General features: G+C 35.5%; 2 protein-coding genes and 1 long non-coding RNA gene across 6 annotated transcripts in view; 2 read left to right on the top strand and 1 right to left on the bottom strand.

Annotated features, from left to right (window-relative positions):
- USO1 (USO1 vesicle transport factor) overlaps positions 1-23,770 on the bottom strand; it is a 68,668-nt gene extending 44,898 nt beyond the window's left edge. The window contains exons 1-5 of one of the 4 annotated variants that reach the window (XM_028508258.2): positions 23,513-23,760; positions 7,988-8,074; positions 7,849-7,913; positions 2,274-2,347; positions 464-475 (exon numbers count right to left, since the gene is read on the bottom strand). In XM_028508258.2, coding sequence (XP_028364059.1) covers positions 464-475; positions 2,274-2,347; positions 7,849-7,913; positions 7,988-8,074; positions 23,513-23,578 — 304 coding nt within the window. In that variant the 5' untranslated portion in view covers positions 23,579-23,760. Of the gene's footprint in view, positions 1-463; positions 476-2,273; positions 2,348-7,848; positions 7,914-7,987; positions 8,075-23,512 lie in introns of all 4 variants that reach the window. The other 3 variants (XM_028508256.2, XM_028508257.2, XM_036022223.1) reach the window with 3 other exon arrangements.
- On the top strand, positions 2,828-12,243 carry LOC118499820. Its single transcript, XR_004902361.1, has 3 exons — positions 2,828-2,964; positions 4,083-4,089; positions 12,232-12,243. It is a non-coding gene; the product is annotated as an uncharacterized LOC118499820 (long non-coding RNA).
- Positions 23,771-23,803: 33 nt separating the features above from the next.
- Positions 23,804-25,165, top strand: part of G3BP2 (G3BP stress granule assembly factor 2) — an 82,906-nt gene continuing 81,544 nt past the window's right edge. The window contains exon 1 of the mRNA XM_028508261.2: positions 23,804-24,112. The gene's annotated coding sequence lies outside the window, so the exon portion shown is untranslated. The remainder of the gene's footprint in view (positions 24,113-25,165) is intronic.

The raw sequence follows: 25,165 nt of genomic DNA, 5'->3' as shown, positions 1-25,165 counted from the left end.
AGTAAGTGGAACTTGAAACAGACTACCAAAAAAAAAAAAAAAAAGAAATACAATATTGGTGAGTTCTGTGAATTAGTATTAAAAATGTTAGTAACCAGACATTATTGTACATGCATTATTTTAAAGGGACAATATCAACATTTAAGTATTCTCTGAACTGAAACACTTTCCAGTTCTTTTTGTACATGGGTAAAATTCATATGTATACAGATGTATGTATACATATTCAAATATTATTTTTATTTTTAAATAAATTGTCTCAAATTTTTCTAGGAAGCACATGAAAAGTAAGTCAAATAGACTGTTCTACAATTATCAGATATTCCTTTTAAATTAAGGAACTCTTATATAGTGAAACAAATCTCAATCTACCAGCCAGCAGAAACAATACTTGACAGTGTCCTTTTATATTACCAGAATTTGTGCCTAAAAGCATCATGCACATGTAAATACAACCTTTTACCTTCAACATCATCTGAAAAGGTAGACAAAAATAAATAAATAAATACATAAATAAATATGTGAATGTGGGTGATGATGAAAATAGTTTATGTAGTAGAATTAACAATAAAATAAATAAAAGCTTAAAATGTCAAATAAGTCTACACAGAAGAAACTCACATTCATTTTACTCAATAGCAAAAGACATATAGCATATACTATATATTGAGAATGATAAGGCAGATTATTTTCAATAAATTAAGGGGTTATAAAATATCTCCAAGGTAAATAACTCAGAGGAAGTTCATTATGTCAGGTAAGAAGTACCTTTTGATAAAATTTAAGTTCCCATTTTAATTTTCCCTCAAATAAGTGATTCTAGTACTATTTCTCTACCAAACCGTTTATCTTGTTTTAGACAAAGGATCCTTTTTGGATATTAAATTACAAATAAAGAACCCAAATACATAAAGAGAAAGAAAAAATTGGATTTTGAACATGATTATTATAAATTTATGACAAAGGAAACCACGTTAACTAAAAATTATTGCTGCTATATTTTTTTAAAACAGAAAAATCATCTGCTATACAGTAACTAGAAAAAGAGATAAATTTCTAATCTGAAACAGCAGAAAGTCTTTTAACATATTATAGCAAGTGTTACACCTAATTTTCTTAGAGAAATAACTAGACAAAATAAATATCTTTTTCTTGAAAGTATTTTCTTGTGTGTACTGACCGACAGCTTCATTTTCCATGGGTACTAAACTATATTTACTAAAGATTTTTAATCCCTGAGGAATGAATAAAGTTACTTGTAAGCTAGATAGCACAGAGAAATAAAATTTAAGAAAAATAATATTTAAGTCTAAGAAATTGTGACTATTCAACACAATCCGGTTTCAAATGCTCCCATTACTGATATTCTATGAAGTTAATATTTCCACATATTTCTGCTCTACTTGTATTTAAAAAAAAAACACTACAAATTCAGTATCATCTACATTTCTTTATCACTCATTTACTCAGAATTTTAAAAGATCCTAAATGTCAATATAAATTAGACTTATAAAGTGCATCCATATGTCCATCATTCTGACTGTCCAGAATAATGAAAAACCCACTATGTCTGACTGCAACAGCCAATCTGCTATGAGGAAAGCACTCTTAAACAGCACTGCGAAGTGCTATTCAAAGCATATGTGTTTTTATAATACATAAACAGACTGTATACAGACTTCCAGTCAAGTGTTTTACACACTGACAATACATAAAGTAAATGAAATAATACCTCATTTTTAGTATGCAAGTAACTTGAAACATGAAAGGATGTACAAAGAAATGTATTGATTCAAACATATGTCACAGAAAACAGATTCAACGGAAAAAAAAACTTCTAAATTTAACAAATTGTTGTTCTTTATAAATTAACATGAGTCCTATAGTAAAAGTTTATGTATTTATTATGGAAAGACTCTTCATACTACTCACCAGATAACATATAAATAAAAATGTTTGATTTTCAATCAACAGCCAAAAATGATTACTTAATCCAGAGATTACTAATATTCATATTGCTTACCTAAAACCAAACACTCCAACAGGTATTTTTTAAAAGAGAAGAATCTAATTCTATCTCCAAATGACATACAAGGCAATCATTTTAAAGATACTTTTCTGGAACTAAGAATATATCTTTTCTTTATTGATTAAAAAAATAAAGAAAAAAGAAAAATACATAAATTTGTAAAATAAATTCAACTTTTAAAACCAGCAAAATTAGTACAATCCAATTAACTTTATATACAAAAAATACTGTAAAAGAAACTTACCTACTTCTTCTTCATCATTAGATATTATATTATATAGTGTGTCCAAAGCATAACCTATTATTTCAGAATCCGAACTGGAAAAAAGAAATTATTACACTTATACATTGTTAGAGTATGGACTGTTATAACCATTTTTACTTATTTAGCAAAATATTAACTTCATTTTTAAAATTTATCCTGCTTTTGGTTCAGAGGAGGCAAAGGTGCAACTTTCTTTGGTCCTGAATCCCAGGTCATTCAACACCAGCTACCTCCACCATACTGCTGGAGGTTGACCCCAAGATCAAGGTCATATACCTGAGGTGCACCAGCCGGGGAAATTGGTGCCATGTCTGCCCAGGCCCCCAAGACTGGCACCCTGGACCTGTCTCCAAAAAAGGTTTGTGATGACATCGACACCGCCAAAGCACTGGTCATTGGAAGGGTCTGAGGATTACAGTGAAACTGACAGTACAGGACAGACAGGCCCAGACTGAGGTAGTGCCTTCTGCCTGTGCCTTGATGATCAAAGCCCTCAAAGAACCACCACAAGACAAAAAGAAGCAAAAAAACATTACGCACAATGGAAATACCACTTTTGATGAGACAGACTGTCAACACTGCCCCAAAGATGCAGCACAAATCTTTAGCTAGAGAACTCTCTGGAACCATTAAAGAGATCCTGGGGACTGTCCAGTCTGTGGGCTGCAATGTTGACACCCTCAGGACAATCATAGCTGATATCAGCAATGGTGTAGGTAAAAGTTTATTTGTAATAGTGAAAAACTAGAAGCAAGCTAAATGTTCAATAACAACAAAAATAGTATAGTTAATCCATATATAAAGCAACAATAAAAAAATGTACTTCAAAGAATGTTTAATGAAAACATCCTTGGCTTAATGCCAGTAGGAAAATATTGAATATAAAAATTAATGTACAGAATGATCCCATTTAGCAAAATATATACATTTATCTGTCTTTATACATTGAAAAAAATCCTATAAATTGTAAAATAAATCCACTTTAAAACTAGTAAAATTAGTTCAACCTAAGCATATAAACATGACGCACCTATAGGTGCGTCATGTTTATATATATGCTTTGTAACATATACACATAGTGCTTATGTAAACATAATAGTGTTATCTCTACTTGGACTACTAGAGTTTGTTTCCCTGCTGCATACTTTATTTTCTAAAATATAAAAAATCTCATGGTAAATATATACTATTTATAGTAACAAGAAGTATAATATTTTGTAGTCATTGATACACACAAATGTTGAAAACAAGATGGACGATGATGGCATTTAGAGTAAAAAGCAAGAATCAGACCCCAGCATAAAGATTTAGTGAATACGAAGTGATTAGGAGTGGTAGATGAAAGCACAGATGAGGGACAAAGAAGGTCATAATGAGAGGATGTAAATCTCAAATAAAGTGGGTTGTAAAATTATTATCATTTACCATTTCGGTTTTGAGAAATTTTGAGAGACTTCTTTTAAAAACCTTTTGAGAAACTAGGAATAGAAGAGAACTTCTTTGAAATGACAAAGGGAATCTATGAAAATGCAATGGTGAGAAACTAAATGCTTTACCCGTATGATCAAGAACAAGTCAGAGATATCCCCTCTAACCACCTCTACCCTACAGCGAACTGTAGGTTTTAGCTAGAGCAATTTGGCAAGAAAAGGAAATAAAAGACACACAGATTGGAAAGTAGGAAGTAAAACTACACCTAATCACAGATGACATTCTTGTATATAGAAAATCCTATAGAATCCACTAAAAAACTATTTGAACTAGTAAATAAATTCAGCAAAGTTGAAGGTGCATGGTCAATATAAAAAACCCAAAAGTCAAATAAGTGAAAAGACATTGTGTTCATGGATAGAAATGTATAATATTGTTAAGATGGTAATATTCTCTAACTTGATTTACAGATTCACACATCCCTATAAAAATCCTAGCTGTCATTTGTGCAGAAAGTGACAAACTGATCGTAAATGAGAATCAGGCACATCCCTGGGTTGCAGGCCAGGTCCCCAGTAGGGGGCGGGTGAGAGACAACCACACATTGATGTTTCTCTCCCTCTCTTTCTCCTTACCTTCCCCTCTATCTAAAAAAAATAAAATAAAATCTTTAAAAAATTATTTAAAAAAGTGAACTACTAATATGTTACAACATGGATAAATCTTGATATATGACCCTAAGTGAAAGAAGCCCAACATAAAAGCCACATATTGTATGATTCCATCTATATAAAATGTCCAAGATACTCAAATCTATACAGACAGAAAGTAGATTAGTATTTGCCAAGCATTGGTGGGGATGAAAGAATAGAGAATTACAGCTAATGAAGAACTGATTTCTTCTGAAGTGATGTAAACCATCTGGAATTAGAAAATAATGATAGTTGCACAAATCTGTGAAAATACTAAACCCACTGATACGCACATTTAGAAAAAGTGAACTTTATGTATATAAATATCTCAATTAAAAAAACTATTGAGATGTAGTGCTTTGGAAATATCAATGAGAATTAGACAATGTTCAAGCCGTGAATATGGGATTTAGGAGAATAAGCAGCTCTTCCCAAGGTGCTGTAGGGAAGCCATGGCTGTAGTTTTAAATCATGCCAAGGAAGGAAACATAGCTCTCTGTGAGGCAGCCACCTTTTAACATGCACAATTAGTAGTTCATACATACACAACACTGTATGGTATACCTATTTCTAAGCGCAGTGCCTTGCACACAGTAAATGTGAAATCAATGTTTTTAAAAATGTATTTCTTAACCTTTATATCAAAAATATCTGCACATTTATTTTCTGTTGTGCACTAAAAATGACAATAAATGCTACTTTATATAAGAGGTAACATTCTATTTTTCATATTGAGAAAGTCATTTCATTACTAACTTTATAAGACTCAGTGAAAACATGATACATGGAATAAAAATACAGGGAATGAATGAAAAAGAAAGATTATATGCATGTATAATCATCACACTGAAGTTTTTTGAAATAGGATCCACTTTCTCTAACTTGGAATATTGTTTAAAAGATAACTAACTTAGTTAATGTACTAGTTTTGATGCTATAACAAATTACCACAAACTCTGTGGTGTAAACAATACAAATATGTCATCTTACAGTTACAGTAAGTCAGAAGTCTGAAGTGGGTCTCACTGGACTAAAATCAAGCTCTCAGCAGGGCTGCCTTCCTTTCTGTAGGCTCCAGGGGAAAACCCACTTCCTCACCTTTTACAGCTCTACAAGCCAGCTTCCTTCATCTTCAAGCCAGCAAAATCAAGTGGAGATCAGCTCACATCACCTCATTCTGACCTCCTCTTTTGCACTCCTTTTCCACTTTTAAGGAGCATTGTGACTACATACACTGGGCCTACCTGGATAATGCAGCACAATATCCCCATATCCAAGTCTTTAATTTAATCATATATGCAAAGTTCCTTTTGCCATCTAAGGTAACATTCATAGGCTGTGGTGATTATGATGTGAACATCTTTGGGGGCGGGGCATTATTCTGCCTGCCAGTTACTCACTTTGGTCTTAATAACACAGACAATCCTGACACATCTAATGCATTTATTCAAATACATTAGAATTAGCTGGCTTTGAAAAAAGGTAACTGATAAGGGTTACACTTTCTGTGGAGAAAAGGTTCTAACTGGTATCAGCTGCGCATTGCTGAAATATAATTGAAAAAGAGGCTATTAGGTTAGACCACAGGTGGCAAACACAAGGCCTGCGGGCTGAATCTGGCCCTCCACCTTGTTTCACCCAGGCCAGCACCTTGTTTCTACCCGGCGGCAGTGCCGAGCTCTCACTTAACTGTTAAGGGTAGTTACATTCATACAGTCCTAAAATTACATTTGGCCCTTTGAAGGCAACCACAAGGCTGATGGGGCCCCCAGTAAAAATGAGTTTGACACCCCTGAGTTAGACAGACAGGCAGCATTAAAATCTTTAAAAAGCTTATATGCTTTGCTTTGAGAAACTTGGACTTCACATTGCACTGAGCTGGTGAAATGCATTAAATAGGTAAGTGACAGAAGATTAACATTTTAGACATAATTTTTGCAATATACAGAATGAGTGCAAGATCAAAGAGATCAGAGGCAAAGAATACAGTTTGAAGGTTGGTGGTGGTTTTAAACTATTTCCAAAAACTCTTTGGAAATAGCTGGAAATTAATTAACTCTTTGGAAAAAAGATGGAATTAATTCTCCTCCTCATAACTACAGGCTGTATTCATTAACTTTTTTCTAACAAATATTGATACAATGTAGTGGGACTGATGTAATGTGACTGATGTGATGTGACTTTTGAGACTAAGTCCTAAAAGGCATTGTGGCTTTCCTTCAGTTCTAAGGTCCCTTGCTCTTGGAGAATTCAACTGCCATATCATGAGGATGCCCAAGCAGCCCTACAGAGAGACATGGTGAGGTACTGAGGACTCCTGCAAATAGTAATGTGAATGGGCCATCCTGCAATTATATCTTCCAGTCCCAGTTAAGCCTTCAGATGACTGCCTTTCTAGCTGTCAACTGAAACCTCATGAGAGACCCTGAGCCAGAATCACCTACCTAAGCCACTTCTTAATTCCTGATCCACAGAAACTGTGAGATACTATTTTGAGTTACTAAGTTTTGAGGTAATTTGCTATGCAGCATAAGATAACCAATAAAGAAGCTATGAAAATTATTTAAGTGATTGATATTGAGAGACAGAACTAAGACCAACAAAGAAAATTAAGAGAAATTTAAGGATTCCAGCTGCTTTTTGGTTTTGATGGGCATAATGGGTTAGGAAGATGGATCAGTTCAGCACAAGTTCCCAGTTTCTTCCTTGAATGGGAGGTGCTATCAACTGGGATGAACCTGGGTCAAAAGGAAGTTGAAGGGGATGCAGGGGTTGGAGGGAAGGCAATTAGAAGAAGGGCAACCAAAGATAAATTAACTTTTGAACATTCTGAATCTGAGATCTTATGAGAGATTTTGATGTGGTTAAAAATGTCCACTAAGTAGCTAAAGCTTGTAAGATACATTCAAGTAGAGGTAAAATTTAAAAGGTATCCATAATTAGTTATTAATTAAAACCAAAAATGCAAATATAATCTCTTAAAGAGAAATTGAAAGAGATAAAAATAGGTTGAGTGATCTTTCTGTCCAGATTTAACACTTTTCTCTATTAGTACAGTTTATTTCTCCAAAAAAAGCAAGTCTGGATAATTGATATATCATAACATGTATACATTATAGAATAGTACATCATAGTATATTTAAGTGAATATCAAAACATCCATTTGCCCATTGGAACACAAGATCTTAATCTTTTAATTAGCAGATACTTCATTCCATTCTTATATAATGGAAACTTTTCAGCCCCCAAGAGCTGAGATTGTCCTAATGCTTAGCACAGTGGTATACACCAATATATATTTACTGAAATGAAAACTAAAAGTAAAAATTAATAGCTGTAATATGGTCCATCATTCCCTGATCAGAGGCTCTAAAACAAATTAATTAAAATTTCAAGAAAAATTAGGGAGAAAAATCATTAAACAGACTTACCGATCTGTTTGTAACACACGGGTGAGATGCTCCATAGCTTGACTACCCACTTCCAAGCGATATTTCTGCACAAAAGAAAAATGTTAAAGAAACTAATATCCAACTTAATAAACTTAATAACTAATAATATATTACAGACCTTAGATAATGATTTGAGAGCACGCACGGCATTTCTTCGATCATCGAGTAAAGTAGATGAAGCTACTCTGTCACAAAGCTTTTGAATCTGTCATGGAAAAATGAAATAGCATTAGCAGAACAGAAAAAAAAAACAAAGAAAGAAACATTAAGTTTTCCCCAAATTCATACCACCATATTAAAAAAAAATCAACAAATGGGATGCCATGAAAGTGATCTTATATAAATCTAAATAACTGGATAATATTATAATCTCATTACAGAGAACACACATTTTTTCACAAAGACTTCAAAAGTGAAACTGGTGGAAGTCAAATAAAATGTCACATAAATTGAGAAACCATTAATAGAACCAGAGTTCTCTAAACATGCTTATGAACAAAGAGGAGAGCATAATCCATTAGGGTTATAGCCGAAGATGGAAAGTTATTTTTAAAAACTTGTAAACAATAATTGTTTACATCATAAATTCATCCTACATTTGAATAAATCAGAACTGTATATAAAATTTGTTTAGTTTTGACTGTACTTCATAATCTACAAGGAATGAAAATTTCTATTATAAAAGCTTTTAATAAAATTACCAGAATTAAAATTCAAATTAAATTTTAAAATAAACCTTGAGATTATTTACAATAGGAAAAAACTGAAAAGAACTTAACTGTTTAGCAAAAGAAAAAATAAACTGTGGTACATTCTTTGATGGAATACTATGCAGCTACTCAAAAGAATTAACTGAATTGATGCAAATATACTATGATTTAATAAATAGTGAAAAAAAGCAAGTTGTAAAACTGTATGTAAATTGTGACCCTACTGAAGCAAAAGTACCAAATATGTATGTCAATTTTCATTAAAAAAAAAAAAAATTGGAGACAGACACATAGATCAATGGAACAAAATAAAGAGCCTAGAAATAAACCCACACCTTTATAGTCAGTTAATATTTGACAGAGGAAACAAACATATAATGGGCTAAAGGTAGTTTATTCAATAAATGGTGTTGGGAAAAGTGGACAGATACGTGCAGAGAAACAAAACTAGACCACCTTCTTATACCACACACAAGAATAAACTCAAAATGGATTAAAGACTTAAATGTTAAACACAAAACCATAAAAATCCCAGAAGAAAACATAGGTAGTAACATCTTGGACATTGCTCGTAGCAATATTTTTTCTGATATATCTCCTCAGGCAATTAAACAAAAGAAAAAACAAACAAATGGAACTACATCAAACTAAAAGGTTTTTGCACAGCAAAGGAAACATTAATAAAAAGACAAGTCACTGAATGGGAGAACACATTTGCCAATACATCTGATAAAAGATTAACATACAAAATTTATAAAGAACTTATAAAACTCAATACCAAAAAAGCAAATAATCTAATTAAAAAATGGGCAAAGGGCCTTAATAAGTACTTCTCCAAAAAGAATATACAGATGGCCGACAGACGTGAAAAGATGCCCAATGTCACTAATCATCAGAGACATGCAAATTAAAACCACAATGAGATATCACCTCACACCCGCCAGAATGGCTATCATCAATAAATGAACAAGCTGTCAAGGTTGTGGAGAAAGGGAAACCCATTTGCACTGTTGGTGGGAATGCAGACTGGTATAGCCATTGTGGAAAGCAGTATGGAGACACCTCAAAAAATTGAAAATGGATCTGCTTCTTGACCCAGCATACACACTTCTGGGAATATATCCAAAGAAACTGGAAACACTTATTCGAAAGAACATAAGCACCCCTATGTTCAGTGTAGCATTATTTACAATCACAAAATATGGAAGCAGTCCAAGTGTCCATCAGTAGATGAATGGATAAAACCATGGGATATTTACACAATGGAATGCTATTTGTCTATAAAAAAGGAGATATTTTTACCCTTTTCAGAAGCATGGACGGACCTGGAGAATATTATGCTAAGTGAAATGAGCCAGTCAGAGAAGGAAAAATACCATATGATTTCACTCATATGTGGAACCTATGAACAAACTGAATTAACAAGTAAAATATAGATAGACTCATAGAGAGAGAGCTGGCTGACAGCTCTGGTGGTGGAGGTTAGGGGGTGGTGCGATAGAGCAAAAAAGGAAAAGGACTCATGGACATGAACAACAGTGTGGTGCTTGCTGGGGGAGTGGGGGGGCTGGAGGTGGAAGATGGATATAGGGGATAAATGGTAATGGAAAAAATACAATGAAGATTTCAAAAACAATCAATAAATAAATTAAAATTTTTAAAAATTTGGAAACTTAAAATTATAAAAATTCTAGAAGCAAGCATAGGAGAAAATCTTTGTGACCTTTAGTTAGGCAATTATTTCTCAGGTATATATTGAGAAAACAATCCATGAAAGAAAAACATAATAAATTGAATTTTATCACTTCTGCTCTTAAAAAGATACTGTTAAGAGAATGAAAAGCCACAGACTGTATGAAAATACTTGGAAAACATCTGATAAAGAACAATTTTTAAAACCACTACACTCAGGTCCTTTGTAGTGCTAACACTCAGTTACTACTTTATTAGAGGTTATTATTCATTCTTCAATGACAGTTCTTCCTAAGATTCTATAAATTAGATTTTGGCATAGCACTCAAATTTTTGCACCAAATGTATCTGAATTAATAGTGTTTTCCAAATTATGTTCTGTAGATTTCTAGTGTCCCAGAAATATTAATAGATTTTCTATGACCACAGAAGCAGTGGGAAACACAAGATTATACAAAATTAAATAGGTTTCTGCACTGCAGGATTTCTAAGTCTTTACTATGCTGATTTGCATTTCTTCATACAGCAGATACAGTATGATGACCAAGCCTAGCTTTACTTTATTTTATTCATTCTAACTGCTCTCATTTAGAGATTATTCTTATGTTAAACTATATTTACTTTCATAATAATTATACTGACTTTCCAAGTTGGAAATAATACAACTTGATCTTTATGAAATAACTGGTTAATAATTTTCCTAGTATAAGTTTTTTTTTTTTTTTTTACCACTGGAAAAACTACGTAATTATCTTTTGCAAACATAAACCTCATTACCCAGGTTAAAAAATTTCTTAGGCCAAAATAGTTCTAATAAGCATGATTGTAATTTCCTCTACTTGGGTCTTATACATCTTTAATTTTTTTTCTAGGTAGTTTATAGCTGATGGGTTGCCTTCTGTATGTGCCCTGACCAGGGACTGAACCTGAAACCCAGGCCATGTGCACTGACCAGGAATCAAACAAGAGACTTCTTGGTTTGAAGGACAACACCCAACCAACTGAGCCACATTGGCTATGACAGGGTTTGCTTTGTTTCTATTGTCAGTCATTTCTTTTGAAAACTAACATTTCATCAGTTAGTTTTATATTAAAAATTTTAAAATAAATTTTAAAAGTTAGTTATTGCTTTGAGAGAGAGAGCAAGGGTGGGAGAGTGAAAGAGATAACCATTAATTTGTTGTTCCACTTATTCAGGCACTCATTGGTTAATTCTTGTATGTGCCCTGACCAGGGATCGAACCTGCAAGCTTGGTGTACTCACACTGGGGTTTCTAACCTGTGGGCTGCAAGCAGCCCAGGATGGGTGTGAATGCGGCCCAACACAAAATTGAAAATTTACCTAAAACATTATGAATTTTTTTGTGATTATGTGTCACAATGTATTTAATGTGTAGCCCAAGACAACTCTTCTTCCAGTGAGGTGCAGAGACACCAAAGGTTTGGACACCCCTGGATCAGGAAGATGCTCTAGCCAACTGAGCTGCACAGCCAGGTTAGCACTGTTACTTTTTTTTTTTTTTTGAAAGCTTTGAAATATACACAAAGACAGTAATCTCAGTTATTATAAAGAAAAATAAAATAGCAATGAGGTTATTTTTATCTAACAGATTCACAAAATTAAAGTTAAAATAATAGTAGCACATACCAAATGATTCCATTTTTATAAAATAAAAATCAGGCAAAAGTAATCTATGCTATTAGAAGTCAGGACTGTAATCACTGTCCTGTGGGGGCTGGTGATTGAATCATGGGGTCTGGCAGTGACTGAATGAAGCACAACTGGGACTTCAACGGTGTTAGCAATGTTGTTCTGTTCCTTGATCTGGGTGACGGTTACTTGGGTATGTTCAGGTTAAGGTTTACACATATGACATGTGTACATTTCTATACATTTCAATAAAATTTTTATAATAGCCCTGGCTGGTATGGCTCAGTGGGTTGGACACTGGAATGAAAGGCCGCCAGTTCGAATCCCAATCAGGGCACATGCCTGGGTTGCAGGCCAGGTACCCGGTTAGGGGTGTGCCAGATGCAACCAACCCATCAATGTTTCTCTTGCATATCGGTATTTCTTTCCCTTCCTTCCCCTCTCTAAAAATAAATAAATAAAATCTTTTAATTAGTAAGTTAATTAATCTTCAAAAATTGTATAATAGAACTACCCAGAACAAAGATAGAAATTAGTGAACCTGCTTATATTCTCTCAGAAGGAAGGTAACCTAAAAAAGTGGCAATTTGACAAAAATATGACAACTTAAAATGTTCATACCCTTTCAGTTAGGCATTCCTACTTCTGGGAATTTATCCTTTAAAAATATGCCCACAATTACATCATATTCTACATAAGAATATTCTTTGTAACATTTTCAATAGTTAAAATGGAAATCTGCCTTCTACCCTGTAAGGATATAATAAGTCTGCTATATGGAAGAAGGTTGTAACTCGACTGTGCCAGCACCCCAATCGCAGATTTTCAGCTTCCAGAACTGTGAGTAATAAATTTCTACTGTTTATTTAATTAAAAAATCTAAAGGTTAATCTATCAGTCAGAGAGCAGTGAACTAACACACGGTACACATATAGGATGGGACAAAAGTAGATATACAATTGTTTTTATAAAAATAATACAATAATTAGTAAATAATACAAGAATAAACTGTTTTGTGTACTCACAACAGTAAACCTACTTTTGTCCCACCCTGTAAACTATACAGCTGATTGAGTTTAATGAAGCAGATCTATATATACTAAAAAGATGTTCAAGATATAGTCACTGAAAAAAGAAAACTATAAATACCAAGCTTAACATAAGCTCATTTTGGTTTAAAACTATATTAATAACAACGTATTAGAATATATATTGAAAAAATCAAGATTATGCACCATACTGCCCTAGGTGGTGTTGCTCAGTGGATTGAGTGCCAACCTGCAAATCAAAGGGTCACCAGTTTGATTCCGGGTGGGGGTACATGTCTGGGTTGCTGGCCAGTTCCTCAGTGGGGGGCACTTGAGAGGCAACCACACATTGTTGTTTCTCTGCCTTTTTCCCTCCCTTCCCCTCTCTCTAAAAATAAATAAATAAAATCTTTAAAAAAAAAGACTATGTACCATACTATCTTTTAGGGGGTAGCTGGAAATGTTCATTTCCTACATTACTTCTGATGTTTGAATTATGATAATAAGTTATTACCTTTATAAGCAGAAAAGAGCAGTAATGAAATAAAGTGAAATGGTTTATGTTTTACTGGAATTTCTATGATTTTCATGACTGACCAAATCCTTCTTTCTTCCTTTCTTTTTTCTTTTCTTTTCTTTTCTTTTCTTTTCTTTTCTTTTCTTTTCTTTCTTTCTTTCTTTTTCTTTCTTTTAAAACCTTTTATTTGGGCTTAGTTTCATGGTAGAGTATAGGATTGAGAGTCCATTGGAAGTTAAAATTCCAGTTATTCCTATCCATGAGAATACTGGTAGAGTGTCAAAGCTAGAGACAGTGTTAGTTTTAAGTATAATTGTTACAGGGCAGCTAAAATGAACTACTGTGTTACAGGTTCTGTACTGTTATTTCTTTTGTCTGAAAATACCTTTTTCTAAAAATATGTATTGTTCGGTCACAGTTGTTCCGCCTTTTCCCCCATTGCTTACCCCTACTCCATACATGCCCCCACTCCCAAAGATGCTATTTTCATTCCATTGATCAAAACAATATAAAATCAGCTCTTCATTGATAAAAATAAACTACTATAATAAAAATATCTTCAATTGGCTCCTTGTTGCTTACAGGATAAAGCACAAATTTTTAAGATTATAATTCAGTTATTACTCAAACACATTGATTACACATGTATCTTTGTTCTTGTGCTACCCAAAACAGCTATGGTCTCTGGCCACAGGAGCTTGCACAGGCAAATATGAGCATTTCCTTTTATAATAATTTTAAATGCCTGTTGTTTCTGGGAATGATGATTGATCACAATTTTTTTAAGGTAATTACACAATGTACCTTCCCTTCCCTGGCCAGTGTGGCTTAGCTGGTTGGAGTGCCATCCTGCAAACTGAAAGCTCATTGGTTCTATTCCCAGTCAGGACACATGCCTAGGCTGTGGGTTTGGCCCCGACCAGGGATTGATTGATGTTTCACCCTCACATGGATGTTTCTCCCCACCCCCTTCCCTTCCCAAATCAATAAGCATGTCCTCAGGTGAGGATTTAAAAAAGTGTATCTTAAATATATTAAAATTAATCACAATTTAAAGTATACTATTTATACTTACAGAAATAAAATCCATTCATTCTCAAGTTTGAGTGTGTATTGAGACTATTTTTAGAAATGTAAACATGCATTTTATCTCTTAAACTTGGGTGTTATTGGCATGTACATATTATTCCCAACTGGGGATTTTCATTAGAACTTTTTCTCTAGTGACTTTAGACAATTAAACTCAAATCAGTCAACCATACTGGAAACCAATGAGAGTCAAAATTGAATACAACTTACTTATCCAGAATCATGACTGAGCTATTTCAGATACTTTCTGTCAGGTACCAAAATGGTCTTTTCATTTTAATGATACCTGATAGTAACCTAAAACTAATTACAAGCTTCTCTGTCTTCTTAAACAAAGAACCGCATCTTATAAGCTTTGTTAGATTTAAACCTAAGTCCTCGCCAATATCATATATAGGGATATTTTAGGCATTAAATGAAGTAATGAATATAAAAGTTTCTGCATAGTACCTGGTACCTACAAATACTCAAATATTAATGAACTTTATTACCAACATTTTTATGACTTTTTTGTATCATTCTTCTATTCTATTAGGTTGTGGCTGTCATTTCCATCATTTATGTTTCTGACAGATTATTTAAATTTTGAAGATTTTGATTTGTTACTAAGAGATATGATAATTGAGCAAGATAGTAATATGGCTACAACCAAAAATTACTTGGGTTTGAAATCAAGATTGGGTACATAAACATGGCAATTTCTGCTTTGCTATGTGAAAGCCTTATTACCTCCTGATAATATTCCTGATGGTTGAAGCTTCTGGATAAGTGATCTCTCCATAATAAAGTGCTATGTTGCTACTCTTTACAGACAACTGAAGCCAAATGAAAGAAAAACATATATACATATTTCCAACATTATATAGCCAAACACGGGTCTATATTTTTCAGTTGGTGTTTAATGAGAAAAAATTTTGCAGCACACAAGTATGTAACTTACATTCAGAAATTATAGGTCTCAAGACCATTATTTCATTTATTCCTTACTTGAAAAACCAACTCAGTGTAGTACAGTTGTACCTCTTTTTCCATTCATTCTTCCTTTTAGTGATCAGAACCATACATGTTTCAGCTGGCACACAGTTGTCCACCTAGACTACTTTCCAAGCTTTCCTTACATGTAGGCAGGGGCTTCCAGGTCATGCTCTTAGAAGGAAGCTAATTGTTCTTCACTCCTCTTCCTCATTCCCTCAGCCTGGAGCCTGAATCTGGTTCAATGGGGCATCTTTAACAATTCACATAAGGGCAGCACCCTAGGGATGTCAGAGCAACATTAAAAGCAGCACCTAGGTACCTACCTGGACTCCTCTGAGAGCAGAACTACCCTACCCTAGGGATACCCTTCTAACTGGCATTTAGTGGAGAAAGCCTGACTTTTGTCTTGGTTAGACCTCTGTTTTCTGGCCTCAGTTCCAGCAGCTAACCCAATATCTAAACTAATAAACTAATTTTACAGAAGACAAAATTAGGCTCAGAAATAAGCAATGAGAGGGGCACTCTGGGTGAGGGTGGCGAAGGGAGGGAAATAGGACAATTGTAATAGCATAAATATCAAAACATTTTTTAAAAAAAGAAGAAATAAGCAATGAACTGAAAAACGCACTGCCTATTTGGTGGCACAGTTCAGATTCTAACCAGTCTTCAGATCTAGTACTCCAAGGCCCACATTTTTTCTACCATCCTACACTGCTTCCCATGCAGAGAAATGCTGGTCTGAGTACCTGTTGCAAACTACACAGGGACTGCAAGATATTTTTGGTAAGTAGGGGAACATGGTAATGCAGTGTTTAAAATAATTTTTAAGCCAACATTTCAAAATCTAAAGATTTCATATAAAGATTTCCACCTTTTGTTGAAAAAAATCAGCTTGATAAGTAATAGCTCACACTGTATTTCACACAACTTAAGAAGCCATCACTTATAAGATCCACCATTTCTTAATGTATCACCAAAAACAAAAAAATAGTGCCAATTATAATGACAAGATACCACCTGATTTCAAAGACCTTTAAATGCAAATGTGCATCTAAGAATCATTAAAATCTGGAATATATAGCACTTAGTATGTGCCAGTTGTGTTCTTAAATTTGTTATATTTTTAATTATATTAATCTTCAAAAAAAAAAACCCTATTTGATAAACACTATTTTACTATCTGCATTTTAAATCTGAGAAACAGTCACAGTGGATGCCTAGTTCACAAAACTAGTAAGTGGTGGGATGGCATTCAAAGGCAAGCAGCTTGAGTGCTTAATCACTTGCTTAAATTTTATCTCTCGGCCTACATTCCTGGAGGCAACAACTGGCTGGCTTTGAGTACCAGCTACACTCTCAAGTCAGGATATGCAGGCTCCAGTTTCATCCCAGACCTCTGCTCTCTTCTCTAATCCAACCTGCTTCATTGAACAATGCTATTATCCAAATGACAGTGTTAAAATTTGAGTCTGTGACTCTTGCATTAAGCAACAGAATACTATGTATCAACAAAAAGCAGGTTTAAAGAGAAAAAGGTATTTTTGAGTAAAATTTAATCCAGAGTTAGTTTTATTTAGAGGGACCAGAAAAGGATAACAAGGAAAACTCAAGAGACAGCATTTCTTCAACTAGTCCTGGCCAGGTCGCTTGGTTGGAGTGTTGTCTGGTACACCAAAAGGTTGTGGGTTCAACCCCTGGTCACAGTACATACCTAGGCTGTGGATTTGATCCCCAGCTACAGCACATGTGGGAGGTAACAGATAGATGTTTCTCTTTTACCTAGATGTTCTTCTCACCCCCCACCCAACTTCCTCTTTCTAAAATCAATAAACATATCCTCAGGTGAGGATTAAAAAAGAAAAAAAAGATAGCAGCTCTTCAACCAACTCATATTATACTAACTAGGTATAAAGTGCTGTGAGAAATAAAGACAATGATGAATTAGACATAGAACCTTTTATAAAGAGCTTTTACAGTCTATTAGAAGGCAGTGTAGTATAATTAACAAAAATAACAAAAAATCTGATATTTTAAGTAATTTCTAATAAAGTAGCTCCATGTTTTGACATGCAAAGTTCTCTAAGAGATATCCATCAACAAAAAAGATGAGCTATAGAAAACCATAAACACTATATCATTTATGAAAAAGGGATAAATATCCTCATACAAATATGTGATTCCATATTGCACAAATGTATGATTATGCATAAAGGTCTGAAAAGATTTATACCCTGTTCCTTTTTTAATAAGAACTGAAATTGGAGATGGGAGTCCAAGGGACTTAAACTTTACCAGTATTACTTGCTACTTTGTATAATTAAAAAAATGAAGTCCTATTAATCAAATAATGGGTATAACATTGTGTGCAGGTGATTATGTATCAGAACTCTTCTTTGTTTTCAGTAATTCCCATGTAAGATTTATAATTCCACTTATCAAGATAAATATGAAAAGGGCAAATAATCCCACTAACAACTGGTAAATTGTAATTCATAATCAAAATTACAACTTAATAACCTGACTTTAATGGTTGTTTATTCTGCTACCCAATGGCGCCACTTATTATTTTAGTAAGTGATACACAGCTGGGGGTGGAGGTGTTAGGGGACTAAATGGTAATGGGAAAAAAATACAATCAAGATTCAATTTGTTAAAAAAGTGAAACACAAAGGAGACCAAAAGAGAACCAAAGGAATAAGAAAGACTAGGAAAGCAAAAAGTGAGATGAGGAATGTGAAAGTGAAAAACCACTGAAAAGTAAAAAGGAAGAAAGAGAAGGTGCTGTAAAACTAGAATGCTGAAGGAATATTTAAAATTTGACAGACACTGCCCTGACAGCTTAATTGATTGGGCATCATCCGGCAAAACGAAAGGGTGAAAGGTTTGATTTCCGGTCAGGCCACATGGTTGGATAACATGTTTGGACCCCAGTCAGGCAATTACGAGAGGCAACTGATCGATGTTTCTCTCTCACATCAATGTTTCTGTCTCTCTCTCTTCTACCCTACTCAAACTCGCTCTAAAAATAAGTAAAATCTTTTAAAAAATTTTAACAGGTACTCATATAATGTAGTTTGCAGTATTTTCTTACAATTCCAGATATAAATACATATTTTTTTAGTATTCAGTAACTATTTAACTGATATGTAAAAATGAAGGCAGGAATTTTAACTTAAGAGATTTAATTCAACCATTCAGTCACTTATTCTGTTTACTGATTTTAGAGAGAGAGGGAAGGGGAAGAGAGAAAGAGAAACATCAATTTGCTGTTCCACTTATTTATGCATTCACTGGTTGCTTTTAATATGTGCTCTGGCTGGGAATCAAACCCTCAACCTTAGTGTATTAGGATGATGCTCTTAACCAAATGAACTACCTAGTCAAGGCTCAGTCATTTATTCAACAAATATTTATCAAACTCTAATACCAATTTATTTGATGATATAACTTTGCCTTTATGAAACTTAACACATAATGTTACCTTCCTTGAAGAGAACTTTCCCTTCCATGACTGGTTCCTCTAGGACTAAAATAATTCATGTTAATCAACAGTCAATTCATTTATATTGTTTAAATGGAATAATAAATATTACTGTTTTAGGATATAAGAAAGGGCCAGAGATTTACCCTGGCTGGTGTGGCTCAGTGGATTGAGTACCAGCCTGTGAACCAAAGCATCACTGGTTCGATTCCCTGTCAGGGTATACGCCTGGGTTGCAGGCCAGGTCCCCATTGAGGGGCACGAGAGAGGCAACCACACATTGATGTTGCTCTCCTTCTCTCTCTTTCCTTTCCCCCCTCCCTAAAAATAAATAAATATTTTGTTAAAAAAGGGCCAGAGATTTAATTTGTTTTAAATTGAACTCTATACTTGAGATTTGACCCCCCAAAAATAAATAAATAAAAGTAAAAGCCAGTCATCTTCGGATTACCTAAATTATTGTAATTTAAAAGAAAAGTGGACACATTTTAAGAAAAGTGATCAAAAGTTATTTTAGTTTCCTCAATAGACTGCATGTCAAGTTACTTCTTAGGAAAATAAACCAATATTAAATGCAATACATTCAGTCTTTACTATGGCATCTGTTTAAGAATTGTTCAAATCACTGCGCTAGGGCTCTGCAAATAAAATCATGTAGCCTAGTATCATGAATATAATATACAGTAACTATCAATGAAAAGGAAAAATCTCAAATAACAAGTACAAACATTGAACAATGACCTACAAAGATTTGTAAAATTTTTCCAATATATTTCATTCTTGTCAGTTTCTAAGATGACCCTGCAATGTACCTGTTTATAATTTTTTTAATGAAATAGATATCTGTATTAAAAAAAAGTGGGAACATTACAAAGTCAAATACCAGCCTCTCTGAAGATAAATACAATGACTCTAACACAACCTATTTCCATTGCAATTACCAGTAAGTCAAACTAGGTAACATACTGCTTCATTTATTCTCCATGCTTTCTCTAAGAAATTAATGATGCTTTCCAAAAACACATCCTTTGTAAGCAAGGCATAACAATGAAACTTGTCTACCAAATAACCTATCACAAATGCTGCACTCAAAGTCTAATACCATAAGTTTTCAAATTAAAGGTAACTTTTTATGCAAAAAATGCTTATGACACTTCTGTCTGAGGTATAATAAATAAGTATGCCTTGTCTGAAATCCATGACAGGCAACAAAAAGACAAAGTAGTATAAGTAACAGGAGGTAAATAAATAAAAAGAGAGAAATAGTATTTGCTATTAACAACTATGTAAGAAATTCTTCTATTCTTTCCTAAAAGATAATCAGATTCAAGGGTAATTATCATTATTTCTTAAATCATTAAAGCATCAGGACTAATTTTATCTTTCAGGTATTCAAAGGGAAATATTTCATGAACTCAATAATGCTGATGATAATTAAGAACTTCTAAATGTAGTATTCCTTTAAAAATATATCCTCTAGGACAATTTTTCCCTAAGTATGTTCATCAGAACACTATATCCGCAATTTTGTGGGATGGGGGAAGGGAAGGATCTTGTCAAGTAAATTTAGCAAACAACTTATTTTATAATTCCATCTTGAAAATACTTGAAAACATAACATAGTGCTTGTTTAATAAATCTTGTATAAATATTGTTTTTTGTGCCATTTTTGATCATCAGACAGCATATGTCTTTGGTAACAAAATTCCTTCTACTACTTCTACTTACTTTCTTTGGAACACACTTTGGTAATACCAAAGTATGTAAAATTTAAGTGATACTAGTTTTTTAGAACCACCATAAATAATCTGATTAACTTTTTTAAAAAGCCGTGTCATTTTCAATAGATACTGCTTAAAAATATGAGACATCTTTGGTTGGATATAGAAGTGATGAAACACAAATCATTATTCTCTGACATTTATTGCAAGAGAGTCAAGAGAGAAAATACATACCAGTTATGACACTACTATAAAATGTGCTTGACAAGACCAAAGCTATGTCTAAATTTAAACACACACTCAATTTTTATTAAAAGAAAGTACAGCTGTCTATATTGGCTTTTTAAGCCAGCTGATCAAAATTTGATCCAAAAAGAAATGCCCTAACAGCATGTTAACTCTGCATACTTCTGTGTACTTTAGCCAACTTTCATGCCTTGAGATACAACTTGCCAAGGGAAAACTTCCCTATGATTTATCATCAAATGTAGTTAACACCTGTCTTGGGATTTTCAAAAAACTAGCTTTTAAAAAGGCATTAATTGGAAGGTAGATGGAAAATTAAGCCTAAGCCTGTGCATGCATTCAAAAAAATGAGTAGCACTTTTATTATAATTAGTAAAAATAATTTGCACCCAACAAAGTATGTCAAGAGTTAGGAGGCTTTAATCATCAGGAACCAGTGCCTTTTTCTACCTAAATTAAAAAAGAGAAATAAAATTTAAACATTTTTGACTCTAAACCGTGAACAGTTTGATGTGGTCAATGAAACTCGTTTTGAAATCTGATATAAAAAGTATGCTGTTCCATTCACTATGGCAAGATGAAAGTGTTCCAGTCTCAGCTCTGAAATACTGTGCAGGTTGTTTGGGTGCTCTAGGCCTCAGTCTCCTAACCTGCAAACTGAGGCGGCGGCGGGGGGGGGGGGGGGGGGGGGGGGGATCAACTTGCAAGAGCTGCAAAGGGCCTTCCAGCTTTAAAATCCTATACTCAATTTTACGCCACCTTCTAACTCTAACAAGAAAAAAGAATATTCTTCCCCAAAAAACATGTAATAAAAACTATGCTTTACTGAGCACACACTAAATGTCAGGCTCTATTTCTCATTTCACTTAATCCTCGTTATACCCATAAGAACAGGCATTTACCTTCTTTAACAAATAGGGTATCTTTTACCTGTCCAATCCATTAGGGGTGGAAGACAAGAATTCAAATCAAGGTGTAACTCCAAAGCAAGTTGTAGTAAACCACACTTCAAGTCAGTGCCCCAAACAAAAGCAAATATATCAGATGAAGAAAAAAGACAAGCTGAAGAGGTAGGCTGTGACTGTGACTATGTTAATGAGGACAGGCATGATCTTCTAACAGGGCAGCTCAGTTGCCTTATAGCCATGTGGGAACTTATAATAAGAGAAGCCAAAGATCAGTTGCATATTAGGGGATGAAATCTCCTGATTTTCAAATGAAGGGAAAAAGATTCACCGTCTTTAAACTTCTGCTTTAAACAGTTCTAACCCAGATCTGTGAGGTTATGCTTAATATTATATAAATTTACAAAATTCCCAGGTGACTTTTAAACTATGGGTACCAGCAATAAAGCCTAGGCTCTGAATAAAGCAAACCTTGGTTGAACCCTGGCTCTATTACTAGCAGTGTGACCTTGGCCAAGTTACCTCACCTCTCTCAACCTCAATTTTTCATTTATAAAATGAGGATTCTATCACCTATCTGACAGGGTGGTTAAGGATTAAAGGGGAATGTGGATTTAAGAATTCAGCACAGTTCCTAGCACAAGGTCAGAGCTTGGCAATTAAAAGTTATTATTACCCTTTAGGATCCCGGTAACACAGAATATGGTATTTATGTTCACAGACATTCCAGTTATGTGTATGAATACTACCCAAAGTTGCCTTTGAAATGTCATACTTTGTCAATTTTCTGTAAACCTAACATAAAATGTTTATTTTTGAAAAGTCATACACACTTACTTCTAATAGACACTACCAAAAGTCACAAAATTTATCGTAAACACAAAATTGAACCACCTATCAGACTGTTTTCAGTGGCTAAGAATTTTTCTAACATGATGTCGAAAATCCTGTTACCACGAATTCAGACTCTAAATGGGGTGGGTGGAAGGGAAAGCGGGAGATGTGTCCTGCAAAGCAATTTGAGAGCTAAAGATCCCTACAACGTCAAAGTAGCTCCCAAATGTCATATACTTGCGTAAGCCCGTAAAACGGGGATCCGAACTGATAACACCTGGCAGAAGACCATCCATCCTCCAGTTGATGCGACAGGAGCAGGTGGCTCTGTGCCCTAAACTATCTTTTTATTCTTACCCACACGCTCTCATTAACAGCTGGGTTTTAAACCCCAATGCCCCATTCCAGACGGCGAGAGAGGGAGCAGGACTTCAGGCTGTTCTCCGCCAGTGGAGACACTCGCAAAAGAGAAGGAAGAGGCCCGTGGCCTCCAGGGGCGTGGGAGACTGGTCAGACCACCTTTGCCCTGTATCAATCCCTTCCCGGGCGGTACCATCCACAGACCACCCTCCTCGCGAGGCCTGCGGAGCTTGGGGACGCGTCTGCAGTCAGCAGGGCCGAGCCGACGCGGTGGGGACTGTGTTGGGGGGCGTAAGGAAATAACTCGGGGGTCTCAGGAGAAAAAGGGAGGCAAAGGGAGAGGCAGCATGTGGCCCCACCGTGGGGCGCGGGAGTTCTCCGTCCCCCTTCCTGCCCGGACCCTTCCCAAGTCCCGGACCCGCCGCTCCTCTCACCGTCTCGGCTTCTGTGTGCTGTGGTCCGGCACTCTGACCCCCCATTACCCCGCGGAGGAAATTCATCTTGTCGTTGAGCGACTGGCTCTACCAGCCCCTTCGTAAAAGAAAGAATAACTTCCCCTGTCCTCCGCAGGGACTGACCCTAGATCTTGCACTTCACACTCAGCGGCCGCCGTCACCACCACCTCCTACTCGGCGGCCGCTCCAGCCCCCTAAGCCCGGAAACACTAGCAGTCGAGATGCGCACGCGCGAATACGTGGCGTTACGTGGCGGCTTGAAGGGCGAAGGTAAAGGCAAAGAGCAGGAGAGAGGAGGCCCTTGCCCGGGTCCTCTCAAGTCCCGCCCACTGGCCAGGCACCGCCTCCTTCCTCTGGGACACGCCTCCTACACCCTCCCCTTGCAGACCGCCGTCGCTGACCCTAATCACCCACGTGGTCGAGGCCCGGCCCTGCAGGCTAGAGAGGATCCGGATAGTGTGTGTGTTTTGGCTCGGCGGCTGTTCGGTTGTCGTCGAGCTGGAATTACTGAAACCTGTCAAATCTGGGGTCGTATGTTGTTGAGTCGAAAGTGAAATTTTCCTTCGGCCGACGTGACAGGTAAGGAATCCCGGCCGCTGGGAGGGTTCATTTGGCTTTGCGGTTAGCACTACGAGCATTGTGGCCTTCGGATCCCCTAAATTGTATTTCTTTACGGGGCTTTGTTTGGTGATCAAAAGGATGCTAGAGCCCCCTCATTCACTGCCACAGGAGGGCGCACTTCTCAGATCTTGCTCTTCAATGCTGCTGAAAGGGATTTTTAGATCTCAACACCAGGTACACTGCTATTTCCAAGTGGTGTGAGGAGGAAACCAATCGAACTCTGCATTTAGCTTACTACAGAAAATACACTGATCTGCAGCGTCAGTTTGACAGCAAATAGCATAATGTTTTGTTATTAACTTTCAACCTCTGCATTTTTCAGTGGATTTTTAGCATGAAAAAATGTATTTTCAAATCGTATGACTTGTTCTTTTCAAAGTGAGATTGCTAAGTACATATGTTTCTGGAGTAGTATTGTAGATTTCTTGAGCATAAAAAGCGCAGGGTCTAGTTAGCAACTGATTCATGTGCCTCTTCACTAGGATGCCTCACAGGCTTCAGATTCCCCAGTTTCCCTCAAAGAAAAAAATCAATATACTTCCTGTGCCATGCCACGATCAATAGTACCACTAGCTAAATAATTGCCTAAGCTAGAAGGACAGACCTGGGAAGACAAACTCTGGATTTCACCCCCACATGTCTAGTAGTCAAGTTCTATCATGTCTATGGAATACAGTATTCCTGCAATAGGTCCCATCCTCTCTGCCTCTGAGATAGTTTATGTTGTCATCATTTTTCACCAAGATTATGGCAATAGCTTCCTAACTAGTTTGTCATTATTAAAACCCTGACTTCCCTAGCAGTTACAAAACATCTGTCCGTGACAGTCCTCATACATAAAATCCTCCAGTGGTTGCCCATTCTCTTCATAATAAAATCCAAACTCCTTAGCTTGGTACACAGGCCTGTTATGTTCCGGCTCCTGCTTATCCTTACAGCTCCTGCCTTCCTCACATATTCTGGGTATAGGCCCTTCCCCTTTCTCCTCTTCATCAAGAAAACTCCTGCTTA

This window comes from Phyllostomus discolor, chromosome 1 (genome assembly GCF_004126475.2).
Source record: "Phyllostomus discolor isolate MPI-MPIP mPhyDis1 chromosome 1, mPhyDis1.pri.v3, whole genome shotgun sequence".
Taxonomy (NCBI): Eukaryota; Metazoa; Chordata; class Mammalia; order Chiroptera; family Phyllostomidae; genus Phyllostomus; species Phyllostomus discolor.
Note: the sequence above shows the minus strand (reverse complement) of the source record. Positions and strands in the feature narration are given on the sequence as shown.